The sequence below is a fragment of the Melanerpes formicivorus genome, unplaced genomic scaffold (assembly GCF_026170545.1).
Source record: "Melanerpes formicivorus ecotype bairdi unplaced genomic scaffold, bMelFor1.0.p_v2 SCAF_5, whole genome shotgun sequence".
Taxonomy (NCBI): Eukaryota; Metazoa; Chordata; class Aves; order Piciformes; family Picidae; genus Melanerpes; species Melanerpes formicivorus.
Genome location: NW_027142357.1, coordinates 26,766,976 through 26,790,081, shown reverse-complemented (window position 1 = coordinate 26,790,081; position 23,106 = coordinate 26,766,976). Strand labels below are relative to the sequence as shown.

The window sequence follows — 23,106 nt, the reverse complement described above, 5'->3', positions numbered from 1 at the left end:
ATTGAAGAATTTTTTCCTTACCCTTTCCTTACATCCTCCAGTACGGATTGCTAAAACATCTCCTCCACCTCATTTCCAGAATGGAATTGTCCTGCTTGGGGGTTAAAAAGAAAATTTGCCTTGGACTGGAGAATTCCCCAAAGCATGGAGCAGTCTTTGGAGCGCTCAGCTTCATGACTACTTCAAACTTTCCCAACTAGGACACTGAAAAAAAGTCTCAATTTTTCACCTTTTCCCCCTGCTTCTACATCACTGTCTCTCCTTTGTGCTAACCCAAGAATTTGAGTGGCCAAATGCTGAAAAGGATTGAGAAAAGAACATCAAATAAAAATAGCAATACAGATTGGGCTAAAAGTAACCAATAGTTTCTGGTGTTCCAGCCGGGCTCACAAACAGTGAAACAGATTTACTCAGCAGCAGGATCTGCTTATGTCCTCTTACAAACACTTTGGACCATTGTTTTCACTAAGTCACACCAACTGTGAGGGTGGATCTTTGGCTAAAGGACTAGATTCAGTGGCTGGGCAGTTTGAGCAGAATGTGTCCCGTTTCTATCCATGAAGTCCCTGAAAAACACCAAGGTTTAGACTTGCCAAGCTTGTATTTCAACTGAACTAAAAATTTACTTCCATTTCTAAAGAGGGAGAAACTATTTTCTGTTTGAAGATAAGATGGTGAATTCTTGGCATTTTACCTTTTTATTTTAAAAAAAACCTCCTACTTATACAAGGGAAGCAGAGATAAGTCAGTCACATTTTCAGATAAGCTCAGACAAATTCAGTGTTTTAAGAACTAGTTTCTTTACTGAAGACTTTGGCTTCGCTCACCAAGAGTCATTTCTAAACATCGGGTTTTGCATGCTTTTGGGTTTTATTGAGACTCAAGTGTTTAAAAAAAGGGGAATGAAAGAAAAATGCAGGAAAACCCTGTTCTAAGCCACAAAACAGCATAACCCAAATTTATGGAGATAAATCTGCCAGCTGCTCCACAGAAACAACATCCAGCCCTGGAGCAGCAAAAACTGGTTGGATTGTGTACCAGAACACATCAAATGCTTCTAGGAAGAGTCAAAAAAAATCAGAGTCCAGAGGTTTCACAGATATCATGACCCCATGATGTCTACCTCATGTCTTTTACTTAGGTATCATAAATATCAAGGGTAACACCAAGGTATTACTGAGCAGGAAGCACTCTCCTGAATATCCAGGGTTCCTAATTCTGTACAACAGCTTCAGAACACAGACTATTGTATACTGCCCAAATAAATCTCTAATTAAACTTTTGGAAGAGAGATGAGCCAATGCACCTTGATATGTTATTTCCTCATTAACAACCACAACCCTGTTATTAAATGCAGACTAGGATCAAAGAGGCAGCTCCATTTGGCTTGTGGTGTGACTGCACTGCTGCCAGAGGGAAAGGTTGAAGATGCTGAGAGGAGAAAGAAAAATTACAGCAAAAAGCATCTAGAACAACTAAATAGATATTCCTGTGAAACAACTTGGATCCTGATTAAGAAGTCTTAGTTTGGGAGAGGAAGGATTGCCTGCATTTTGCTTGGTCTAGAATTAAAGGAGAGAAAAATCCCAAAAGCAAGTTGTTTGATGTGACAGCTTCAGGGTTTTTATTCAAGAGCCGAGGCACTTCTTCCTACAACAGTAATGTACTGGAGGCACAGAGACATGACCAAGCTCCTAGGGCTTCCACAGGATTTCACTGGGAAAACCCCTTCTTGGTAGCTGTCCGATGGGGCCATCCAGACTGTTAAGCACTTGGGTTCCTGCCAAGTATGGTGATGGCTGGAGATTACTGTGTGGGATTGAAAGGAAGGAGGAACTTTAATAGTATGCAGCTAATGGTATCAAGTAGGTGCTTTGCTAAGCAGATGAGAGTGCTCATCACCAATACCTTGTGAAGCACAAATACCCAGCTAGAGCTGCCTTACCACATGCACCTGCTGGTGTGCATGAAATGATAGGACATCTTCCTCAGAAACAAACACAGAACCTTCTTCTGTATCAAAAGAAACACAAAAGCATTGTCCCAGTGTACTACAAGAACAAAACAAAACACTTTCTTTCTCATCTCAGACTCCAGAGCAGGGACATAAATAAGCCAAAGATGCTTGCTGAAAGTAAGCAGTCTGTCTGTGCCAATCTTCACCACCACAGACAACACAAGCCTAATAAATCTCTGCCACAAAGAGCCGAACAGTCTTGCTCACACTATAACAGTACTGTCAGGAGGAGAGCAGGCTGTGTGCAGTGGCTTGTTGCACGTATGCACATATTCAAAGAATTTTTTCACATCAACACAAAGTCACTTCCTCTTTAACACGCAGATAGCAGAATGAGATGGCTAAAGAACAAGTAACTTGTCTGTGTCTGTACTAGGGGTCCGCAATAATGGTACAAAACAACCCTAGCTTACATGGAGGTCAATACCAAACATTAATCTTTATTACACATAGAATGGGGAAACTGCCACAGTTCCCCTCAAAACCAGGAAAATCTGCACTGAAAAACCAACTTTGTCACAGATGCTCTGTTTGGTTCTGTACAAATCATGATGCCTCTCCTTGTCACTACCTTTCTGTTGTACTGCAGTGAATATTCTCACACAGTTCCCAAGAAGGCAAAAAACCAAATGCATGATTTCCCAGCTCCTGAACACTGTTCCTCACTATTGCTGAGACCATTGAGTAATCAATACACACAAGATTTCTGATGCACAGGCAGGCTGAGCTATTGCTGGAAGATACAAAGATTGTGTTCCTGGCTCTCTTTCAGCCTTCCAGGTTTCAAGGACTGGGCGAAGGTGAAGGCATGGTAAAAAGCTCTGTTTACTTTTGCAACCTTGAGTCAGCTTTGCCTAGGCTGAATCTCAGCCATGCTGGTGCTTTCCCTCCTGAAAAGCAAGGACACCAATGGTGCAGTGAAAGTGAGTCTAAATCATTCAAAAGAACATTCTCTTGCATTTCTCAAAGTGAAACTTACTGCTTGAAAGAGACAGGACTGAAGTATCCAGGATGCATAGATATTAGACCCAAGGTATCTCACAGGGACAGGTAGCACAAGCAAACACACAACAGTTTCTCCAAGCCTCTTACTATTATTTTTCTGGGGGCTATCTGCATGTTACTAGCTAGAACTAGCTCTGAATCCCAATAAAATGAGTTGCATCAGTCCACCCCACAGACAAAGCATAAGGACAGGGGAACTGACTGATCGCCTATCATCGCCTCCTCTTCCCTGCCAGACTCTCACAGAGCAGTCAGGTGACTTCAACAGAGGATATCCCAACTTGCACTTTTTTTCTCTGTACACAAATCAATCCCAGCCATCCCTGACTGACAGCTACAAGTAACACTAGAGAATGACAGCAACAAACAGAAAGCAGATCCAGGGATTTTAGTAAGGAAGAAGCAGAGCCAGACAGCAAAAGCAGCAGAAAGCATTATATATGAATTTCCATCTCTCAGCCTGTCACCATGAAAACAAACTCTGTTTTCATACATCTTCCTCAAGTTTCCAGCCACTCTTTAACATCACTGCATATCCTGGCCAGAGTTTCAGGATAACACACTAAAAACCTATCCAGGTTGGTGCACATGCATGGGGTTAGTAGAAGAGCTACCGTTATCACTGGGGACAATATTCTGTGATTAAAAATATCATCAGAGGGTAGTGGGGGAGAAACATTAAGGAAGAATTTGTTCTCTCACCATCCATCCCCTTTTTCACCTTCATCATCCACTCTTTCCAGATGAGCACTTAAAGCATGGCACAAGAGTCTACAGAACTTTCAGATCCCAGGTTTCCCCTTTCTGTATCTTCCCCAGCTGCTTCACCATAGAAATGATCTTCTCTTGGAGGTGGGGCAGAAGGTAAACAGGGAAAGAACAGGAAGGCCTTAGATAAATATTCACAGCATAGCTATGATAAGCAACCCTACAATAACAAACCAGAGCAGCTGAACAACACACTCTGCCTGAACAGGGCTTCCACCATTCCAACATTGTATTTTTTTAATGTATGTCTTTTGATTTTCATAGTATCATAGTAGTATCATAGTATATGATATTTTACAATATGTGAGGGAGCTGAGCTTTATATTAAAAAGATTTGCCTTAGTGCCACAGATGGACTAACAGTTCAAGGGGAACAGAGAAGGTAGCAGATTCTGAGCACAACAAATTTACCTTCAAAAACATGTGCTTGTTTCAACTCACGAGGATTCTTTTCTGCACTCCATGAAACAAGGAATTAGTCATGCCTTGAAGAGGACACCTGGTTCCTCAGCATCAGAAGACTGAAAATTCAAGAACAGCTTACATTTTCTGGCCCCTTCAACTCTTGTCCCTACTCAGTCTGGCTAAAAATATCCACCAATGCTTTTGATAGCCTTCCACATCTACAGCATGACTGACTTCGGACCCATGCCATCCCCAGCCCTGAAGAACATGCTGCAGGGTGCCTTCCCTCAATAGACCTGCCAGCTGTCCCTTTGCCTTCTGCTGCCCATCACCACAGGCTGGCAAGCAGGTACTACAGGCTCTCAGGGAGTTTCTTTCCAAGGCCTGCCACTCTACTGTCCCATCCTGGTTTTCATTCACATCCCCATTCATGACTGTGAAACTTTAACTCACCCAGGAAACAAACTTGTGTCACTATAACTCTGCAGGACCAGGGGGCACAGTATCTGTGTTTCCAGGGCTTTGAGGGCAGACATGGTTAGCATTGCACATGCAGCCTCTGCCAAGGTCAGCAGTAGTGTTAAGAGCCTGCTCAAAGGCAGGACTTGCTCCCAAACACACACATGCTCCAGAAAGACAAGGCAGACCATCACTCCCTAGAGACTTCTTTTGGCAATCCTTTTCTTTCTCCTTCTACAGTAGCAGGTTTTTAGTTAAGAACTCATGCTAGTGGCACCTCTCCTGCAGAAAGTCTCATTTCCTCCTCTGGAAGCCCTACTCCAGATCTCACTCTCTCCTTTTCATCATTACCTCTAGCATAACGGGTTCCTGTCCAGCTACCTAAAACACATTTGTTCCTTCTACACAATCAGATCTTCTCCTGTGACCAGAACATTCCCATTCCATTCCTCAAGCAGCTTGTACAACAACTCCCAGAACACTGTTCTCAGCCACTGGACATCAAAGGGTTTCTTCATTCCCTTCCACCACACAGCCTTCTCTGCCTACCACAGAGATGGGCAGCTCCTCACAGACACTGCCCACTCATGGCTGGTACAGAGATCATGTTGGTCTGCCTGCCTCCAAACTGTAATCCCAATTTCCCACTGCATAGGACTCTGCTCCTCTTACACCATGGGAGATGCCTGGAGCTAGAAAACAGAGAGGGTTTAGAGCAATTCCAATTTAGCTGCCAAGATCTGGAGGGATGGGATATTATATTTATTCCACTTTTAACTTTCCTTGCAAGCACTTTGCTATCTGTCTCCTCAAGCTCTTCAAGGCAGGATAGCTCCCCCAGACCAGTTTCTTTGGCTTACACCAGCAGACTGCACTCTTCTACATAATCACTCTCCCAACTCTAATATAACTTCTGAGCACCTCTTCCTTCTTGCAATTATCCATCAACTCCCATTAATCTACCCTTCTGGATAATCACAGTAATGCTCTTTAAGCATATAGCTATGACATGGCAAAGCCACTCTCTGGCTGGAAGCTGCATTAGAGGACACAGTGACCCTGCAGGTAATGTAATTGGGAATACTACGCTCTGGAGCCTCCAAACAGTCCAGCTTCCCAGAACAGCACTGCAGAAAGGGCACTTTTGCTGAGATTTTCTTGGCATATGCAGGGATACCTCTCTGAAGAGGAATTAACTGCAGTCCTGAATATAAGTGTTCCCTCCCTGCAATCACCCTGGGCATCTTGTCACCTAATTTAAGCATGATTTTGGATGAATCATTTAACCCTGTGTGGAAGAAAATCTCCTTGAGAAGTTCTAGCAGCACCATTTTCCCCTCCTTCCCTGGCAAGCTGTTCAGGCCATTGCCATCGCAGTATCACCAAGCCTCAAAGATCATCCATACGGCATTGCAGTTGTCAATATAGTTTCATAGTTTCATTCAGGGTTGGAAGGGACCACAAGGATCATCTAGTTCCAACCCCCCTGCCATGGGCAGGGACACCCCATACTAGACCAGGCTGGACAGAGCCTCATCCAGCCTGCTCTTAAACACCTCCACGGATGGGGCCTCGACCACCTCCCTGGACAACCCATTCCAGTGCTTCACCACTCTCATGGTGAAGAACCTTCTCCTCACATCTAGCCTGAATCTCCCCATCTCCAGCTTCATTCTATTCCCCCTAGTCCTGTCACTACCTGAGATCCTGCCGGGCTACTGAAGAAGCTGCCACTCAGACTTACCATCAAGAGAAACATTAACTACTCCCTGGTAACACTCACCTTTGAGCAGAAACTGGGCAAAATAAAAATTAAAAAAACCCAAACAAACCACAAACCAACACAACAAAACAAAAAGGCTTTGGCTTTGGGAAAGCACACTAGTGCAATGTGAACCAGCAGAAAAGCAAAGCTGCTGTTAGCATCCATCAAATACTATGAAATTAAATTAAGATGGCAAGGAACTGCCACTTCATTTTCCTTTCACTTTTGTCCCAGAAAGAGAATCCATTTCTTTAGTCCTTGTAGCTGTAGCCTCACTCCCCTTTACGTGCAGTAAGTCACAGCCAGCTTACTACATGCAGGAACGGGTTGGAAGCGGGGGGGGGGGGGGGGGGGAGATTTTTCACTCAGGCCTGCCAGCCTGAGCTCTGAGATTTATCATGAATGCAGCCAGGAGTCTGGCAATTAAGGGTAAAGCTTTTTTTTTTTCATGTGCCAGTAATAACTGACTATTGCTGTCACTTATAAACAAAATTAAATGAAACATGGGTGAAATGAGAGCTTTACCTATTAAGACCAGGCACTGTTATTAAGGATGTGGTTACCTAAGGGCAGATAAAAAACCTCTCCAGGGACTTTCAGAAATGACCAAGATGTAGCACAAACCTCTTTTGAAACAGTTCTCACAACAAGTGGGAGACGGGTCCAACACCACAGCAACAAAAGCACTAGCCATGGGAATAAGGGAATATTAGTTGTTTGATCTAAACTGAAATCTGAGTAGAAGTAAAGATATAGCTTTGAAATCTGTATTCATTGTTGCAAAGGAAAATTAATGCACCATCTATATTTTTAATATCAGCCTTCAGAAGGACTGTTTCCCCCACGAAAGCAGCCATACTGGCAGTTCAGGATAATACACAGTACAACTCCAGGGTACAAGAGCTGTTTTCCCCAAGGCTACTCTACAGCATGCTCACAGAAACACACCAATAAATTTCTCAGTTCTCCAGATGTTTTGCAAGCATATTTTGTATCCCTTATCACCTTTGCACACAGTGAAGCAGTTAAGCAGAAAGGTTCTCTATGGGCTCAAACCAGTCATCTCCCCTCCCACAGAGGGCACCTAGAAGGACAAGTCTTGAGCTGGTGAACTGGCTGGGCCCCTCCATATGAATGCAGCAAATGTTTCAGGTGTTTTTATAGAAAGATTTTAGCCCTTTGACTATTTACCACCTACAGGTTTTCCAGTTTAGGTTCCACCACCATTCAGGTCTAAATCAAGCCAAAAACCAGCAGGAATGGTCCTGTGGTGACAGTATAGAAAAGCTATTTCTCTTCTCACTGACGTGATGCCCTAGCTTGGTCTCTGCAGTCACATTGTGCTACACTCACACACTTTCATGCAGTTCAGTGTCTGTCTACCCCTAGGCCATCCAAGCACCTTCAACACCAGGTTCTCTTTAAAAGCTTCTGTTACAGTAGCTAACTCAGTCTTGCTCAATTAATCCTGTATTTCTGTCAGTAGATTTTGCATTATGCCTACCCTGCACAATAGCTACAACTCCTGCACTAATCTTGAACCCTAGCCTAAGTTCAAAGGCTGGTTCTTGGCTATAACGAACAGCATACAAGAAACTGAATCAATAATTATTACTCAGTTTTATAACACCTTAGATATATGTATGGTCCCACCCCCCCACCCACACTCAAACATTTAACTGATACATCATCCTCTTCCCTCCAACTCTAGCTCACTGTGTTAAGAGGACTTTTTCTCCCCCTTCTGTAAATGCATGAGGAGCCTGCCTTGCTTTATGAAAGTTTCTTATGCAAACCTACTAGGCTTTACTTATCTTTTCATTTGCTTGACAGATTTTAGCAGTTAAAAAGAAAGCATAGAAGGGCAACGAGGCTCGTGAAGGGCTTGGAGCACATCACCTACATGGCTGGAGAAGAGGCTGAAGGAAGACCTTATCACTCTCTATGACTATCTGAAGGGAGGTTGGAGCAAGGAAGGGGTGAGACTCTCCTTGATGACGAGAACTAGAGGAAATGGTGACTAGTTGCACCAGGGAAGGTTTAGGCTTTTATTCACTGAAAGGATTATTAAACATTGGAATGGTCTGCAAAGGGCAGTACTGGAGTCACCATCCCTGGGGGTGTTCAAGCAGCATGTGGACCTGGAGCTTAGGGACACAGTTTAGCGTTGACCCTTCAGTGCTGGGTCAAGGTTTGGACTGGATGATCTTTGGGGTCTCTTCCAGTCAAATATATTCTGTGATCTCCCTCTTCTGCCCTTTATTCTCCATCTCTCTATCTATCTTTAGGAAGAACATGGAAATGTCCTGCTTTTTAACCACCCAAGCTTTTTAGAATAAAAGCAAACCCTAGTAAATGTCATTAAGCTTCACTCTCAATTTTTTCATTTATTTTATATCCTTCACAAGAGAACATAAAATTAAGAAGTTGGATGCTAGCTATAGGACTAGTTGAGCTGAGCTGGGAAAGAGGCTCAGGCACCATCGCACTGCCTTCACAATCCTACTGATTCATCCATATTTGCATCAGGTCAAACTTGTGGTTACTTCCACTCTACCTCAGGGCAGATCCTCTTTTAAGCATCCTGGATTGTTAGAATTTAACATGTCCCTGTGCTTGCTGCTGCTGCTCTAGTTCCCCATCCAGAACTTAGTATCAGATGCACCTATTTGTGAGGAAATGGTTGGAAAGAAAAAGGAAAAAAAAAACAAACCACAAACAAACAAACCCCAGGTTAAACAGCACAACCAGAGGGAGAAAACAAGCAACTAGAGAGGACATATCTCAGTGGTAGACGTGATTTAAGAGTGATGTGTAACTGCTGAGCCAGGGGCAGTAACTGGGGTCAATTCAAATGTTTGTCTGACAAAGACAAGACTTGAACTACGAGCAAGTGGACAGAGACTCACACAAAGTGCACCAGCAGCAGGTGCACAGAGTAGGAAATGGAACAGTGGGGTAAGTATTCGGAAGTGGTGATTTCTTCCACCAGAACAAACCCAAAGCCACAAGCAGGCACCTAGCCTGAGAAGCGTGGGAGATTAAGGAACGTAAGAGCTTAAGCCAGAGTTTTCAGACCTCAAATGCTTTACCCTTGACACCTTAAAGCAGATGGCCTGATACCAGAGGTGCTGAAAACTCACAGCTTCACCAAGAGCCATGTGGGCTTTGTCAGGGTCACCTTGACCATTCAGCCTTGATCTGTTGAGTATGTGGTACATAAACTGCACTTGTCTACCACTCTACTACACAACTGTCCCAGAGAAAGACCACTGAACACACAGCTATTAGGTGTGCTTGTGCAACCAAGCCATCTTGCCATATGCAGTTGTATACTGATTTCATATCTTCCTGGGCATTTTTTTCCCCACTTGGTTTGCTCTTACTCAAAGTAGACAGGTAAAAACACTGAATTCCCCAGTTTCTGCTTTTCAGCAAACCAAGGACTGAGGACAATATCTATCTATCAGTGTCCTGAAAACAAAGAAGCAAGAAATGTCAAACAGCCTCCAAGAAAGCAGGCAAATTTCCACCCTACCTTCTGTCTGCCCCAGCCTTAAGTAGATACCAAGTCAGAGTGTGCAGAACCGTGGAGCTGGAAAGTAGCTACATTGTAGCTCCATAGTTAATAAGGGCAAATGACATCACTTAATACATCTGGCATCAATGTGACATTCCAGGCAAGAGGGCTTCAGCGACATCAATGTCTTTGGGTAGGCATTTAATGTGCCTTAATTAAACCCTATCTATAGCCAACAGTAACATTAGTAAGAGGAATAGATACCATCAATAGTGCTGTTTGCACAAATCCCCCTTCTCAATTCCTCTGCCTCCTCCTCTGCAACACTCATTTTAAATGCTGACACATTTGCCAGAAGTATTTTTATTTTTATGCAGGCCATAATGCAAAATGAAGCAACCAAATCAGGACAAAACGTAAAAGGCATTTGGAGCCATGCCTGAGCTGGAGAAAGAGATAACAGAGCAGGTGTGTCCTAGGAAGAAGCAGGGCAGAGGAGCTCTTATAAGGCAGAACGATGTGAGAGAGGGACTGCAGAAGGGACAGGCTGGGTGTAGAGCCTTTAAGAAGCTAGGAAAGCTCCTGTACTCATTCATGACCACCTTGCTGAACAAGGAGGGGAGCTGCTCAAATGCAGGACAAGTGTGGAACACAACGTGTGAAAAGACATGGACATTTGGATCTGCTGTTGGGAATCCCTGACCCAGAGGGCAATAGCTGCCAGAGATCAGACATGGGGGAAAGACATAGGAATGGTGCCCTCCAAAGTCACATTGGGTTACAGAATGACATTGAAGGAGGAATATACAGAGTAGCACAGATAGGAAGAAAGAACAAGATTTGACTAAGTGGCTTTGGAACAGATCTTCCTTTCCACCTGAGAGGACTGTTTCTACTTCAGATGAGATGAAGTACAAGTAACTGGGCTTGATGGACCAAGTTGTCCTGCTGAGAATGGGTGTAAGCCTGCCAGCTTCTTTGCCAGAGTGCTTGCTGAGAATCTGAGCTACAGTGTCTTTGGAGAATAAAAACACTGTGATATGCCCCTCAAAGAGCCTCCCCAGAAATTAAGGCCTCAGCCGGAGACTTGCCCCTGACAGCTTGTAAGACATTTCAGGAAAAACTACCTCAGCTCTAAACTGATAAACTTCATCCAACATGGCAAGAGAGTTCTTTTCACCTACTACACCCACAGCCTCACTGTTAACACAAACTTCTTCCCTGAATTATCTATGTTCACCAACGGTCAGGAAATAAGGAAAGCAAAACCTTCAGCTCAGCAAAAAGTTCTAATCTACCAACAGAGTCTAACATCCTTTCACAGACAGGTCCCAGGCCATAAGCAATTGGCTGTACTGTACAGGGTTCTATAATCACTCCTCTGACTTTCTCTGATACACACCCCGACACCCTACCACAGTCAGTCTCCAAACCCTCCCCTACCAGACCCACAAGTACAGCTGCACCTCCTCACCAGAGCAATCCAATCTCATTTTACAATTTCTTCAGCTTTTGTATTTTCATAAAATTTTTGCTTTTCAAAAAAACAGCCCTGCATCCTTGTCTACAAAACTATCCTTACCAAACCGGCTCTGCAAAAACACTTGAACACCCTTTTAAGTCTCCTGGAATACAGAATTCTACTGAAACAAATCAGAAGTATCTTAATTAACTGAGTCTGCCCAATATTTACATTGGAATTGTTTCAGGCTAGGGAATGGCCTTTTTTTGGTAATATGTAATACAATCACATTGCAGATACAAATTATCATACTGACTGTAAGTGTGATGAGGGAAGTATCAGACTCAGTACATTCTTTCAATGGCTCAAGCTCATTAGCACACAGCTAGGCTTGGCCTTTTGCAATGGCTGTTCAGCCTAAACAGACAGAAAAGAGAATAAATCCCTAGTATTCTCCTACTGCAGAAGCCAGTCCAATGCACAGAACAGTCATTTCACTCCTCTTCTGAGGAACCTATACCTTAGGGAGTGTTTGAATGCAGAACCCAAATATATTTGTCCATCTGAACAAAATTGGACTTTTCCTGAGCACTTCTTTTTTCATAGCACCTGCCAACACTTTCACGACGCGATGATCTTGAAGGTCTCTTCCAACCTGGTCTATTCTATTCTATTCTATTTTCAAAGCAACCTTTGAAACATGCTGTCCCCATTACAATAACTCAATAACCTTTTTGTTCTCTCATGTCTGAAATATTTGGACCAGTGAGGTCATGCTGTGTCCACAAGACACCAACTGACTGCCTTAAAATTCTAAATTAGAGAGCTCAACATAGAAATTTCAGGAAAGGAATTCCCTGCATTTTTTAATTTTACATTTTTTTTTCCCTCTCAAGTTTTTGCCCTTTTTGATTTTTTTTGCCTACAAGGGTTGAGGGAGTAGGAAGGGAAATAAGATTGGTTCTTCCATTCTTAAGACTCGCAGAGCTGGTAATGACCAAAAGACTTGCTGTAAGTTTGAGGAATGGGTAACTTAACCTACAAGGGTACTAGAGAGCTACAGAATTGCACTGGTTAGGCCACACCTTGAGTACTGTGTCCAGTTCTGGGCCCCTCAGTTTAGGAAGGATGTTGACTTGCTGGAATGTGTCCAGAGAAGGGCAATAAAAGTTGGCAAGGGGTTTGGAGCACATGCCCTATGAGGAGAGGATGAGGGAGCTGGGGTTGTTTAGCCTGGAGAAGAGGAGGCTCAGAGGAGACCTCATTGCTCTCTACAACTACCTGAGGGGAGGTTGTAGACAGGCAGAGGTTGGCCTCTTCTCCCAGGCAACCAGCACCAGAACAAGAGGACACAGTCTCAAGCTGCACCAGGGGAGGTTTAGGCTGGAGGTCAGGAGGAAGTTTTACACAGAGAGAGCGATCAGCCATTGGAATGGGCTGCCCAGGGAGGTGGTGGAGTCACCATCATCGCAGGTGTTTAGGAGGCGACTTGATGGGGTGCTTGGTTGCATGGTTTAGTTGATTAGGTGGTGTTGGATGATAGGTTGGATGCGATGATCTTGAAGGTCTCTTCCAACCTGGTTTATTCTATTCTATTCTGTTAGGGAAAAAGTCCCACATTTTCTTCAAATGTCAGTCTCTGTAACTTACTCAGTACACGTTCATGTCTGTTGCTCACACCATTATAAATAAATCCAGTGGGACAAAACTGCTCATTCACTCTGTAAATACCTTCCAATTCTGCTCTGAAGGAGTTATATCACACACTATTGTTCCTGGCCTGATAAAACGTACAATCAATTCAAGTAGAAAAAAAGGGGAGGTTAAAAAAAAATAAGGGGGTGAGGGGTGGGGAGAAAAATAAAGCATAAACACTTCTAGCTGTGTTTTCAAACACTGCAGGTACTGTATCATTGACGTTCCCTGCAGGCAAACAACATTGCAGTTCCAACAAAGTTCTGTTTCAAAGCAGAGTGTTAACAATTGCTTAGTGCAAAATGTTTGTACTTCAGCTACAGCTATTTGTAATCTCCTGCCTGAAAATGTAACTTTGGAAAAAAAAAAACCAAAGTGATAAACTAGTGTGGCTTTTAAAGCAGGTTTAGCTAAAAGTTCTAAACTTAAAATAAACCAACCAAATGTGATCAGTGAAGAACGACCAAAAATTAAATCATTTCAGAACATGTCACTCTCTTCCCAAATCTCATGTCCAGTTCTTGCAGGAAGGCCAGTACATCAGATCTTGGTATCTATGCATCATCAAAAGATTAAACACAGCCTGTGCTTTCTGCTGAGGGATTAGTTGTCATTAAGAGTGCTTTCCTCTTTACTGGTAAAGTCTGCACTCTCCATCCTCCCTGGCAGCCTATATGAGGAACAAACTGTCATCTAGACTTCTTTAAATAAAGGGACAAAAAGAAAGGCAACACTGTCTTGCTTTTATGACACTTCTACCTTCACTTCTCTGCAAATGCCAGCTTTAAAAATCTTTAACCTGCCAGCCACAGGTTTGAGCAATGCTTATTGAGCACATTCCAACAAGCAGAAAAATCTGCATTACCCACCTCTCCTCTGTATCAGGAACAGTGTGGCCAGCAGGAGCAGGGAAGTCATTCTACCCCTGTACTCAGCACTGGTTAGGCCACACCTTGAGTACTGTGTCCAGTTCTGGGCCTCTCAGTTTAGGAAAGATGTTGAGTTGCTGGAATGTGTCCAGAGAAGGGCAACAAAGCTGGGGAGGGGTTTGGAGCACAAGCCCTATGAAGAGAGGCTGAGGGAGCTGGGGTTGCTTAGCCTGGAGAAGAGGAGGCTCAGGGGAGACCTTATTGCTGTCTACAACTACCTGAAGGGAGGTTGTAGCCAGGTGGGGCCTGGTCTCTTCTCCCAGGCACCTAGCACCAGAACAAGAGGACACAGTCTCAGGCTGCGCCGGGGGAGGTTTAGGCTGGATGTTAGGAAGAAGTTCTTCACAGAAAGAGTGACTGGCATTGGAATGGGCTGCCCAGGGAGGTGGTGGAGTCATCATCACTGGAGGTGTTTGGGAAGAGACTGGATGGGGTGCTTGGTGCCATGGTTTAGTTGATTAGATAGTGTTGGGTGATAGGTTGAACTCAATGATCTCAAAGGTCTTTTCCAACCTGTTTAACTCTACTCCATTCTACACACACACAGAGTATTGACTCCTCATTTCATAAAATTACTTCACAGTGATTCTGTGAAACCTCTGCCTCAGTCTGTGCAATGCTATGGCTTCCAAGTCTTCTTCAAAATATATCCAACATCCAAACTCTTCCTGAATGCAAGCTCCCAACGTAATCAAGGAGAAACTTAGGAAAAGGAAGGGGAAAAAAATTATACAGCCATTCAGGTTGGACAGTTTCTGTTCGGATTTGCCAGGGCTGCTCCTTCAGAATAGACTTGCCTAGCATAGCATAAACCAGGTTGGAAAAGATCTTTGAGATTATCAAGTCCAACCCATCATCCAACACCATCTAATCAACTAAACCATGGCACCAAGTGCCTCATCCAGTCTCTTCTTAAACACTTCCAGTGATGGTGACTCCACCACCACCCTGGGCAGCACATTCCAATGACAAATCACTCTTTCTGTGAAGAACTTAGTCCTAACATCCAGCAGATGTTAGGAAGAACTTCGTCCTAATATCTGACCCCAGCCTGTAGCACTGCATGGGGTTGTTGTGGCCAATGCGTAGAACCCGGCACTTAGATATCATGCCGTTGGACTCTGCCCATCTGTCCAGCCTGTCAAGGCCCCTCTGCAGAGCTCTCCTACCCTCTAACAGATCAACACCTGCTCCCAGCTTGGTGTCATCTGCAAATTTACTGATGATGGACTCAATCCCCTTGTCCAGATCATCAATAAAGATATTGAACAGGATGGGGCTGAGTGCAGAGTGCTGCTGTCCAAGCCAAAGGCTGACAGTTTGGCCAGGAGTTTGCTGTGGGGGACGGTGTCAAAGGCCTTTATTTAGAATAAACCTTTATTTAGAATAAACCAAACCAGGTTGGAAGAGACCTCCAAGATCATCGCGTCTAACCCATCAACCAATCCAACCCACCCAAACAGCTAACCCATGGCACCAAGCACCCTATCCAGTCTCCTCCTGAACACCTCCAATGACGGCTACTCCACCACCTCCCTGGGCAGCCCATTCCAATGGGCAATCACTCTTTCTGTATAGAACTTCTTCCTAATATCCAACCTGAACCTCCCCTGGCGCAGCCTGAGACTGTGTCCCCTTGTTCTGGTACTGGCTGCCTGGGAGAAGAGACCATCATCCGCCTGTCTACAACCTCAAGCCTTGTTGAAGTCCAGGTAGACTACATCCACAGCCTTCCCCGCATCCACCAGGCGGTCACCTGATCATAGGAGATCAGGTTGGTGAGGCAGGACCTGGCCTTCCTAAATCCATGCTGGCTGGGCCTGATCCCTTGGCCAGAACACAAAACTACAAAACTGAAGAGGTACTTTGAGTAGAAGCTAAGAAACAAAACCATACAAGCATGCTGGCATAATACCAAAAGATTCATTAATTTCTTATCCTGCTAATAAATATATTTCCAACTTTTCTCCAGGAATGTGGGACAAGAGCTACCCTGCAGTACTTGCCAGCTTTGTGAAAAACAAGCAGCTACCAAGGCTAGCGAAGCCAGGAGATGTTCCATGGGAACCTGAACTGTTTGAGGTCCATTAGCCACTTGCCTGCACCTGCTGTAAAAACACCTGCCAAAATTTATTCAGCCCTTGCACTGCTGCCAACAGTTGAGGCATATCTGCAGAGGTTCCTCACTCCTGTTCTGACAGTATTAAACAGTCAACCAATATCATACTTAAAACTGACTTTTAACTATCAATGCAATGTAAATTATTTTCTTCTCTCTTCCAGTCCTTTCCTGTGAGGGATGTCCCTTTTTAGCTCAGCAGTGTGAATGCCAGGATATTAAAGGTTTGCTGGCACTCACACAGTCAGTATTGCAGTTGTTGGAGAATAGCACATATATAGCTCCTCAAGAAAAGGATGACATCAAAATGGACCTTGATGGACTATTCCACCTGCCAGCAGCAATCCAAGTAGGATTTATTTGTATTTTAATATTTGTTCCCATCTCATTGCTCTGAGGTGAAGAATCCACAGTCTTCTGGTCAACATCAATATAGTCTTATCCCACAAAAGAGGCAGCTCCTCTGCACATCCCAAATTTGCCATCCAGTGTAGGGCTGAGCTGTGGCCAGTTGAAAGTGACAGGGCTACAGGTCTGCTATACTTGGGCAAACTGAGCCTACCTTCATTGTAATGTCACATTGCCAGTACAGAACTTGTGAGAAGACAGCCTGATCCCTGCAGGTACAGGGAGATAGCCAGGACTGTAAGATGATCCTTGTGAAGCTGCTGAACTTACACAGTGGGCAGCTCAGGTGTTTGGTCACCATCACAACAGCAGGGGGGAAAAAAATAGCCTCTAATACATGTCAAGCTAAGCTACCCTCTTGTCCCTCCAAAAGTTTCTAGAACCAGAGCTTTATAGCACATTTGGTTCCAAGCAACAGGGTCTTGTCTCTCTGTCCAAAGAATCAGGAACACAGGAAAACTTGCATTATTCTTGAAGACCCCATTCTGCACACAGCCTTCCCCACAGGCTTGGCTAGCCATGTCATCTGCAGGTCACATGCCAAGAGCATTCATGATGTTGCAAAAATGGTTTGTACCTGGAAACCTAAAACCTTGCTTAACAATCAGCATGCACAATGGAAGGGCAGGAAAGACACATTTGATGGCAACCCCCTGACAGATGAGTTCTGTAACATTGAGTCTGTTGTATCTAAAGCCTTGCCACAAGTCTTCACTGGAAAGAGTTCTTTCAGACCCTACTTTACAAAACTGATCTCACAAGATCTGCACTGAAAAGGACTAGCTCTAAGACTAGAGCTGACAGGAAAGACAGAAAGTGACAAGGAACAGGGATAGACCTTTTCAAATCACAAAATTCATCAATCCCTGAGATTTAGCTTCTTAAAAGAAATCTGTTACCAACACCCAGACAGAGGGGCACCTCCAAAAGGGCACTGTAAGTGCCCAGCAATCAAACCATTCCACAGGCTAAAAAAAACTTATGGAGCCTGGTTTCTTATTTCATCTCTTCCCTGCCCCATGCAGATTATCTGATACCCAGTAATACAGTCTGAGGTTATACTGGAATCATCTGTATGTTATAGACATTAACTCAGACCTCTCTTATCTATCCACTGCCTATTTTCCAGCAACTTTTAGGCAAAAAGGTACCTTTGAGACTCTACCCATCACCTAAGCCCTGCATCTTGTGAAAGCAAGCTAACAGACATGAAGGAAAAAGCCCTTTCCTTGTCATGTGGGGAGTCCTCCAGGTAAAAAAGGAGTTTCATACCGTATCAGCAAGAGAAGAACACCTACAGCTCTCCAGGCAATTTGTATCTCACTGGCACAATAAATTTGTATTTCATTTGTATTTCATTTGGCACTGCCGCCAAATCGTTCACCCTATGCAGAGCCAAGCATAAAACAGAATCTTAAGACAGAAGGATCTCAAAGGAAAACCAATGTAGAACTTAATTCCTCTAAAGTAGGCAGATATGATACTTCTCAGTAAGAGAGCTTTCTGCACCTACCAATTTTTATGTAAAGCTTCCCTCCCCATATGCAGAGGTTCTACAGGACAGGCAGCCTCTGACAGCTGAATCCAGATGACAGCTGTGTTTAAATTTGAGTTAAGGTTCTTGGGTGCTGCTCATTGGTATAGACTACTGCCTGCTTCAACAGGGCTGAGATTTCATTCTAGGTGTTCGCACCTGCCTTGCTCCACCTATTGGAGCATGTTTCATGAGGAGGAAGAGAGTCTTATCAGGGCAAACTCAAAATGCAAGCCATGCCTTCTGCAAACTCTGTTCCACCCAAATCACAACATAGTCCTGTCCAGCAGAGGATTACAAGGAGAAAGAAACAAATTCTAAGGTTCTCAGAAAGGAAAAGATCCTTTCTGGACACAGTGTGTGCTGCTGCAAATGTTACAAGAGACAAATCAGTTGGATATAGCACTGGGACATTGGGCCACGGTGGCCTGCTAAAAACAGTCCTCTGCCTCCCTTTTCAGGGCCCATGTCCTTGGGCATTTCTCTTTGCTGGGTTGAAAATGACACAGCAAAGCCTTCAGGTTACTGGCCTATAAATATTTTTTTGTACTGTAGTGAACAGGGAATAAGCATCAGCAAGCTTGGATACCAACAGCTATGCTCATAGTAGTCCTATGAGACCAGGACTATAGCCAGCCTCCTTGGACTGTGCAGCCAGAGGAGAGCAGAACTCTGCTTTCACAGGTTTAATCAAGCAAGCTTTGCAAACACCAATACAGATAAACATCAATCAGATAAAGTAAACCAAGAATAGCATGAAGTGACATGTCATGGTGATATGGCAAGTCAGTCACAGAGTCTATGACCTAAACTATACCTTCTAACACAAGTGAGTTCAGATGTCCAACCTAAACTTTGACAGGTCCTGCAATAAAGCCTTCCCCTTTGGTTAGGGATAGAGAAGGAGAAAAGGGGATGCCTTGGTTTGTTGATAAATCAGAGTGAAACATTACAACAATACAATAACCTCTTCATGTCACAGAACACAGACTCCTCGTTTTGCCCAGCCCTGTAATGCAAACAGAGCAAGAGACCACCACTCCTATAGGATAGGAACTTTCCATGCTCAGTCTAAATCTCAAAAGGTGAAAGTAAGTTCATCCTTTTCTACTCTTCTCCACATGAAAAGCTCCCAAGGAAAATCTCTTTCCAATGTCAACTGTGCCTATTAATCCGTACGCAATTTAAATAGTCTGTCGGTGCCCACACAGCCCATATGATCTTTCTACCCTGAATCTCTGCCTAATCTGCTGGAGGAAAGCAAAGAGTTTGATCTTATGACAAAGACACTCACTGGCAGACAGGCAACAATAATCCTGAGCTCAATGATCTCCTGGAACCTCGCAAAGGAGTTACCTTTGCATCACGATCATATTAAGTCATCGAGACACTGTTTTAATTTCTTCAAAGCAGAAATGTTTGTGCACGTGATACAGCCAGAAACAGGGCACTCTTCAAGAAAAATGAGAGCTGTGGAAACTGGGGAGATTTTTTTAAATTGTTAAAACTATAGAAGTTGCTCATTTAGCAGAAAAACTTTAACCAAGACAGTGGATTACAAAGAAAAGACTTCAAATTCTTACTGGCAAAATTTAGAAGACCTTGCAAACCCCAGGCTCTCTCCAAGACTCCACAAGACTGGAGACATAACCAACTTACTCCATGTTAAGAATTATGAAAGACTCAAATCCCAACCTCTTGGTCTGAAAATCTTTCAGCTAAGTGCAGGATGAACAAAGCACAACTTCCAGCCTGACTCTCCTAATTGTTAGATGCAAAGGATGATATACACTTTAACAACAGTTGCAGGGGTCCTATTTGCTAGGTGGGTTCCTCCAGACAGAGGCATTGACTTATTTGGTACATTTCAATGAATAATGGGCAAATTATTACTGAGTATTTTACTTCAGGCTACCTTTGAATAGACAGAGAGGTTCAAAGGGTGCACAGTCCATTTGCCAATAGCACAGTCAACCATTCTGTCCTGTATTTCCTTTGGAATTGAGAAAATGTCTTCCAGAAATAGCCTGTAATTTTGCTGAAAGGCTCAAAATAAACAGTACTTCTGAAGGAATATCTTACATGCTTTACAAAATAGCCATCTCAGAAGGGAAAAAAAGGATGTGCACAATGTTTCAGTGAGCTGAACAAAAAGACATCATTCTTTGTATAACACAAGGCTTAAATTCACCATGAAGGAAACTGCTGAAGTTAAAGCCTCAGGGGTCAAGCTGGGAGGGAAATTCCACTGTGAAGGGATGAATTTTTATCCTACATTCAAATCAAAAGAAGATACGTAGAAGACACATTGGCAGCTTGTTTAAGCCTCAAGAAAAGAAAGTTCAGCCCCACTCAGCATCCCTTCACAAAAATCTAATACATTTTAAAGTGCTTGGTCTGTTGTGAGCAGAGGTAGATCTTGTAGATTCTGCTTGCCTTTTTTTTCAAACAGCGGGTCCTTATCTTTAGACACGTGGTTTACCCTTCCTGCTAACACAGCATCAGGGTTTAAAACGAAACACCGCAAGACTAACACCAGTATCTTGCCATCATTACTGGTGTCTTCCCAGTTTGTATTCAGCTCTCTCTTTCCTCACCAGCTGAAAGTTAACATTCATGTTTGCCTCACTGAAAATCTGTCCCTCAGAGACAATGGGAAAACATCTAACACTCCATGAAAGTGGAATCCTTACAGGTGAAGCTGTAGCAGTATGAAGGGGTGCATCAGATGAAGCAAGAACTGCCCTTTTTTTCTTTCTTAAGAGCCCAGAGAACACATTTGTTTTGTTTGCATTGGGATAACAATAGGTGAAGGGCCTAGAACTTGTGTTAACTTATAAAGCAAGTGCTTTGCATTTTGTTTTCCTTCTCTCCTTAGCGGGAAATAAGCTGTGCTTTTTTCTGTGTAAAGAGACAAACAACTGATTTCAGATCATGTAAATCACCTGCATATACAGCTACACTCTTGATTGTTATTGCTGTCAATGTTCCCATATCCTCAGTCACCACCATGGAAGTGACCTGGATCTCCAGTTGAAAGGAATTTATGTAAAACTCTGCCTAGAAACGAACCTGCATGCATTCAGATAAGAGACCAAGGAAGTGCCTGGCAGTCCACACTTGGCTCCAAGCTGCACCAATAAATATAATAACTTCATCAACAGGCCAAAGAGCTCAGCCTTTACCACCTACCTTAAATAACTAAAAATATGGTTGCCATCTGGTGGCTAATACAGAATAAATTTAGCATCTATGATGAGTTAGGGGGGACCAGAAGACAGATTCCCTGCCCTGTCCCCTCCTGGAACTGCAGTAGGTGAAAAACCTTACTGCAGTTGTTGCCACACTCTTGTGTATGGAGCAAAGTCAAGACCTCGTTGCAGCAGATAGTTCTATACTGGATCTGCTATTCTTGTGGTGTTTTGTCCAAGCAGGCAGGTAAGATCAAATCATGCTTCTGGTCACAGTAAAGGAGCTTAAACTGCTGGAAGCAGCATGGGCAACATTAGGCCCAGCAGGTTTGGGTTACCATTTCGACCCAGCAGCATTTTATAACAGTGTTGGAAACTGGCAGAGGGCTCAGGCCAGTAATGCACCCAACCCCAAACCTCCTAGATTAAATGTAGTTGCTAAAGATAAATCCCAGGAAACAAGAGGAGCAGTGAGCAGGTCTGTTCACACCCCCTCCCTGCAAGATGCACCAGTCCTTATTCAGTCAATGTCATCTCACAGCAAATCACTGAAAGCCAAGACGAGTGTGCCTAAGAGAAAATGTCCCTGCGTAAAACGTCCGATAATCCCCACACGGAGCCGGCATCTGGCATCAGATGCAGCATGCCAGAGAGATGAACATGAAAAGTATCTATTGCATATTCTTGGCACCTTTTGCTGGCACCAGGGTGGGTGGGGAGCAGCGAAAGGGCTCCCAGGATTTAAAAAGAAAAAAAAAAAAAAAAAAACCAACAAAAACCCAAACCCAAAAAACCACAAACACCAAAAAACATCCCTCCCACAGCAGACATCGGCACAATCTTTAAAGCCCTTATGGCTTTTGCTCTTTACCGCCATTCCAAAAGCTGGAACGCAAGGTCAGTAAAGCAAGTCACGACTATCATGTTATGCTGTTAAAAGATAACGATGCGAGCGCCCACCTCCTTCTCCTTCTCATCTCTGAGGCTACGTATACCGCTGTTGCGGAACACAGCGCTGGTCTTTAAACTGCCGCATGAAGCACAACCTTAAACGGCACAGAGCGAGGTCTCCTCCAGCTGAAACAATAAGCATCTACGCATATAAAACACCCTTGCGGCTCTCTGTCCGCGATGCCATGTTTCTCCTTCTCCTGAGCGTGCAGGCGAATGGAAGCCCCCACAGCGCTCCACGGCGATATTTTGTATTCTCAGGGTGCAAAAGGGCCGTAAATCCGAACTTAAACAAGGCAGTTGCCAGCCCGGTGCAGGTTTGGGGGGGGGGTACCGATGTGCCCACTGCGAGACGCATCTCTGCTTTGGGGAGGGGTGTCATCCCCGGTACCCGCATCTCCCCCCTCACAGCCCGGGGGAGGCGGCGATGCCAGCGCATTTCCCCACCGCTACCTTCTCCCCTACCTTCTCTTGTGCCCGGGTCAGTTTCTTCTGCACGTTGCTGGCGATCTTCCCAGCGGTGACCCCCTTGCTGCCCAGCTCGGCCATCTTGCCTTCTCTTTTTAACGGGCGGCTGCGAACGGCTGGCCGGCAGGAAAGGGGGGGAAAACCCGGCGGGCAAGCGATGGCCCCAGCCACCACCACCCACCTCCCTCCCTCCCTCCTTTCCACCGCCTTTTAAAGGGACAGTGCGCCCCGAGCAGCCTTAAAGAGGCCGCGCTTCGCCCAGGAGGGGACAGCAGCGGTATGGACGGATGTGTTGACTGTGAAGGATGCGATGGTGCTGCTGCTGATATTGAGAGAACTGAGGACAGATGTTTGCCAGGTTTCCCCCACCCTGCCTGTTTCCTCTGTGCCAGGCTGTGCCAGGAGACAGG

General features: G+C 44.3%; 1 protein-coding gene across 18 annotated transcripts in view; it reads right to left on the bottom strand.

Moving 5' to 3' along the window:
- BIN1 (bridging integrator 1) overlaps window positions 1-22,860 on the bottom strand; it is a 98,992-nt gene extending 76,132 nt beyond the window's left edge. For 5 of the 18 annotated variants that reach the window (XM_068138926.1, XM_068138933.1, XM_068138940.1 and 2 more), the window contains exon 1: window positions 22,694-22,858. In XM_068138926.1, coding sequence (XP_067995027.1) covers window positions 22,694-22,777 — 84 coding nt within the window. In that variant the 5' untranslated portion in view covers window positions 22,778-22,858. Of the gene's footprint in view, window positions 1-22,693 lie in introns of all 18 variants that reach the window. The other 13 variants (XM_068138930.1, XM_068138924.1, XM_068138927.1 and 10 more) reach the window with 7 other exon arrangements.
- Between the last annotated feature and the right edge of the window lie 246 nt (window positions 22,861-23,106).